General features: G+C 43.6%; 1 protein-coding gene across 1 annotated transcript; it reads left to right on the top strand.

Annotated features, from left to right (window-relative positions):
• Positions 1–1,563: 1,563 nt before the first annotated feature.
• LOC124664159 (cysteine-rich receptor-like protein kinase 10) lies at positions 1,564–4,606 on the top strand. The gene is made up of 7 exons (XM_047201740.1): positions 1,564–2,341; positions 2,480–2,638; positions 3,060–3,190; positions 3,267–3,477; positions 3,632–3,869; positions 3,956–4,106; positions 4,241–4,606. The coding sequence occupies exons 1-7, from the start codon at positions 1,564–1,566 to the stop codon at positions 4,550–4,552; spliced, it is 1,980 nt and encodes a 659-aa protein (XP_047057696.1). The 3' UTR covers positions 4,553–4,606.
• Positions 4,607–4,964: the final 358 nt, after the last annotated feature.

Below are 4,964 nucleotides of genomic sequence, written 5' to 3'. Positions count from 1 at the left end.
GATCTCATCGCCCCGCCTTTTGTTATTAAATATTACATATTTTCAAATGTTCTAATGGATATTCCCATGTTCATTTAAAGTTTCTATGGCTTTTAAAGAATCAAATTTAAATGTTTGCGGTATTTTCGTTTGCTCCCTTGATAAGATGGAATTTCAGAGTGGTTGCCTAAGTTTCCTAAGATGATTAACTTGCCTAAGATGGTTATGTTGCCTAAGTGTTGCGTATGTTGCTCATGATCTTGTTGGTTCACAGAGGTTGCCTTTGCTGCTGCTGATCAAACATCAGTGCCTCTGTTGCCTATACCATGGAAATGAACTTTTTGTTCTTGGTTGCCTTTTTTTTCAAAACAAGAATCTCCAGACATGCTTTCATTTTTTTCCAGGAGTTCTTCTAGGAAGCAGAACCTTTGGATTTAAAATCAAACGGCTTCACCAATTAAGTGAAGCCAACATTTAACAATAACCATTGATTTTGTTGTGTTTGTGTGCAGGTCATAAGATCAAGTGAGGATGATTGAGATGGATGTTGTGCTGAAGATAGATAGGTAGATAGGTTCGTATTTGTACTTTTTGGTAGTTTGTATTAGGTCCTTTGTTATTTGTATATTTTTCTTTCAGATTTCTACCCCTTCCAGAGTCCTATTCTTCGGCCTAAACTAAGGGTATGTTTGGTTTGTGCCCTACCTAGCCCTACCAAATGTTAGCAAGAATTAGCTTGCCAATTTTTTGGCTAAGAAATCCTCCACCCACACTTGACCAATTATTTGGCAAGAATTTGTGAGAGAGATGGTGGGACACTCACTGGCAACCAAAATTTTGGCACTAAACCAAACATAGACCAAAATGCAATAGGTAGCAAACTTTTTGGTAAGGCTAGCGTTGGCAACAAACCAAACATACCTTAAATATTTATGGCACCTTTTGTCCCGTCAATCGAAAGGGAGAAGGTGGGTCTTTATTCTGCGTGATGCTAATGATGAAGCGACGGGTGCATGTGCTGGAGCAATGCAATATGTGCACGATGCCCTCCAGGCTGAAGCTGCTTCGAGTCCTGCTGGCCTTCTATCAATGGTCAAGTTCATGGGGTATAAGCAAAGTCCAAATGGAGACCAGTTCCCAAAAGCTGGTTCAAGCCATCACGGCTACTGTACATGCGTGCTAGTTTTCTTTGGTGGCGTTGGAAATTTTCTTGAACATTTCAGTCGAACGGTGAATGTTAGGTGCTGAAAGCTTTCTCCTGAGCACTTGCTCGTGACAAAAGCAATAATGCAAAGTAGCCCCTTAGAGCATGTGTGGCCTCAGTTACGCCTTTGACAGTTCAAGTCAATCATCGAGTCAACTCCTTCGGTTTTTTTTTAGATACGGGAGTATCGCCCCAACCTCTGCATCAATAGATGCACATGGCTTTCTTTATTAACCAAATGTACCTCCTCCAATGTCTTCATTTTAGATACGAGAGGTTAGGTGATCTCTCCACCTCCTCTCGGTGCTCCGCCAGACCATCGTCTCCATGCCTCCTGCAAGCTCGCCATCAGCGGTCTCCTCCTCTTCATACTCATCCACATGCCCCTCGCCGCCACTCAGCCGATGCCATGGCAAGTTGTCGACTATTTTTGCCACGGCACCAGCGGCAACTACACGGCGAACAGCACGTACCGAGCAAACATGCAAAATCTAGCTAGCTCCCTCCCAGATTTCGCCTCCACCTCCCCCTCCCTTTTTGCAGCGGGCAAATCGGGCACCCCTCCAGACGCCATCTATGCCCTCGCACTATGCCGTGGCGACACTAATGCATCCTCCTGCGCCGCCTGTGTCTCCTCGGCTATCAAGGCGGCGCTGGAACTCTGCCCGCTCATCAAGCAGGTGACCATATTCAACGACCCCTGCATCCTCCGCTTCTCCAACCAGGACTTCCCGCACAAACAACTCGATAACAGATGGAAGATCTTCACTGTCAACGGCAACAACGTCAGCGCCGCGGTTGCTCCGACCTTCACGGCGGCCGTCGGCCGGCTTGTCAACGCAACCTTCGAATACGCAGCCGGAGACTCAATTCGGCGGTTCGGCACGGGTGAGGTGGCGCTCGACGAGAGTTACCCCAAGATTTACGCGCTGGCGCAGTGCACACCGGACTTGACCGCCCAAGAATGCAAGACTTGCCTCTGGAACATATCTGGGGAGTTCATGCCCAAGTATTTCGTTGGACAGCCGGGTGGGAGAGTAATTGGCGTGCGCTGCAACTTCCAGTACGAGACGTTCCCTTTCTTCAACGGCCGGCCACTTGTGCAGCTGCAGAGCCCGTTTGCACCACCGCCTTCATCGCCGCCACAGGCCGCCGGAGGTGAGTTGGAGAGTTTATTTGCTCAAAGGAAGAGTTTCATTTTTTTTTTCAAGGACATTCAATCTGTAGGATACTTAATGAGCATATAATATATACCTCAAATAAAAGTAGCTCAATTTTTGTGTTGATACTTTTCAGGTTCTGATTCATCTGCAGATAGAAGGAGAGATAAGAGAACTGGCGTTCTAGTAGCCATTCTAGTGCCTAGTGTGGCAGCAGTACTGTGCACCTTAGTAGTAACATGTCTTTATTTCTGGAGGCTGCGGAAGAGACAACCAGTAAAATTATTACGACCAGGTAAATACTCTGTATTCACTTCAACTCATAACTGATAAAGCACTTGACCGATCACATGTAGGGAAAACAGGGTGTGCTTTATTCCCAGAAAAAAACAGGGTGTGCTTTAACTGAATATGAACTCTGTCTGCTCAATTCTAATTATTACTGTAACCTTAAGGAGAATAATTACTACCAACTTGTGCATGAAAAAAAGCTACCAGGATCTAGATAAGTAGATAGTCAAATAATTTCCTCGACCTCAAGCTTATTTCATTTGGCCATTTATACTTATGTTAAGGAGCCTTTTTTTCCACTTTAATTTGTTACCATGTGTTTCTTATTCTGATTGTTTCATCTCTTGCTATCGTAACTTATTCAGGACTAAAGTCTTTAACCGGTATTTTTGCCTGCTTCATTGTTTACTTGTCTCTTCCAACAGATTCAACTAGTTCAGATGACATTCCTAGTATAGATTCTCTCCTCATTGATCTCTCGACACTACAAGTTGCTACAGATTACTTCGGTGAACACAAAAGGCTTGGTGAAGGAGGATTTGGCGTTGTTTACAAGGTACCCATCTGCCAAACATATGTATCTCTATGGTTTCTACATTTTCCAATTAGTAAATTCATTTACTTGTGCCTAGGGAGATTTACCAGATGGTCAAGAAATAGCGGTGAAGAGGCTCTCCCAGACTTCCAGGCAAGGAATAGAAGAGCTCAGAACTGAGCTACTTTCAGTTGCTAAGCTGAATCACAAGAATCTTGTCAGGCTAGTTGGTGTTTGCTTGGAGGAACGTGAGAAAATACTTGTTTATGAGTACATGCCCAATAGAAGCCTAGATACCTTCATCTTTGGTGAGTACAATTTTCTAAATATTTTCATCACGAACAAAATATCTGACGAGGATGTGTGGTATTGTCAAATGCTCAAAGCTAAACTGTAACAGTTTGAGCAATAGATCGACCTTCCATCTCTAAATAAAGTTGATCTTTATTCTTTGAGTGATAGATGTTGTGAAAGTCAAGGAGCTGGACTGGAGCAAGAGATTCACGATTATACATGGAATCACTCGTGGCTTGCAATATCTTCACGAAGATTCTCAACTAAAGATAGTTCACCGGGACCTGAAAGCCAGCAATATTCTTTTAGACTCTGATTACAATCCTAAGATTTCTGACTTTGGCTTAGCAAAGATATTTGGAGGGGATCAATCACATATTGTTACTCACCGCATTGCTGGGACATAGTAAGTATCCTAAGCAATATCCTAGAGATGGTTATTAATTGGTAGTGCCCTGAACTTTCACATTAAACTTTACGCTCTTGTTTCAGTGGGTATATGTCGCCAGAATACGCAATGCGTGGTCAATATTCCACCAAGTCAGATGTTTTTAGCCTGGGTGTTTTGATTTTAGAGATCGTTACTGGAAGAAGAAACTCTGGATTCTACGACTCTGATCAAGATGTTGATCTTATAAACATCGTAAGTTCATATGTATATGCTCATAAAGTCTAACGTCTAATCTTACCAAGTGAACGTCTTATCTTTGTTATGTAAGACACACTACTGCAAGCTTTCACAGTAAATCTGAACAGTTCAACACCAATTTGTTGCAGACTTGGGAGCACTGGACGAGGGAGAAAGCCGTGGAGCTGATAGATCCATCATTGAGGAACTGTGGTCTCATTGACCAGTTGTTGAAGTGCATCCACATCGGGCTATTATGTGTTCAGCAAAAGACTGCAGATAGGCCTTCGATGTCAGCAGTAAACCACATGCTTACAAGTAACGATGTGCATCTCCCATCTCTGACCAGACCAGCCTTTTGCAACCAGGAGATTGGTGCCAACTCTGAACCAAATCTAGTAGGTAATGCAAGAAGAGCATCGTCAAATGAAGTGACCATCACAGAACTTGCGCCCAGATGACTGTTAACGGAGACCTGAAGGAATTGGTCCTGCAACCCCTGTTTCAGGCTTTTGTTTGTAAGAAATAAACCAATTTTTGGCTTTATAAAACCATCTGAAAATCTCACCGTTACATTCCCATAGCGTGCTGCCTGAGAACGTGGTTAATTCAGAGGCAAGGAACTGAAACAGAAATGTATCATAAGCTGAATCATCTTTCAACTTGACAGCGCTCGATCTCACCGTATCTCCAACCGTTGGCAACTACCACACCAACTGCCCCAGTGTTATCCTTCATTCCTAGACCGATTTATGCTTTTGCTAGATGCCTGGGCAGTGGAATTGGTTCTGCAGTTGATCTTGATCATCACTAGCTAGCATCTGCACTTGATCTCGTTTAAGTTCCGTTCGTTCGACCTCAATCTAGGGTGTG

Source organism: Lolium rigidum, chromosome 6 (genome assembly GCF_022539505.1).
Source record: "Lolium rigidum isolate FL_2022 chromosome 6, APGP_CSIRO_Lrig_0.1, whole genome shotgun sequence".
Classification (NCBI taxonomy): domain Eukaryota; kingdom Viridiplantae; phylum Streptophyta; class Magnoliopsida; order Poales; family Poaceae; genus Lolium; species Lolium rigidum.
This window is presented reverse-complemented; position numbering and strand designations above follow the sequence as displayed.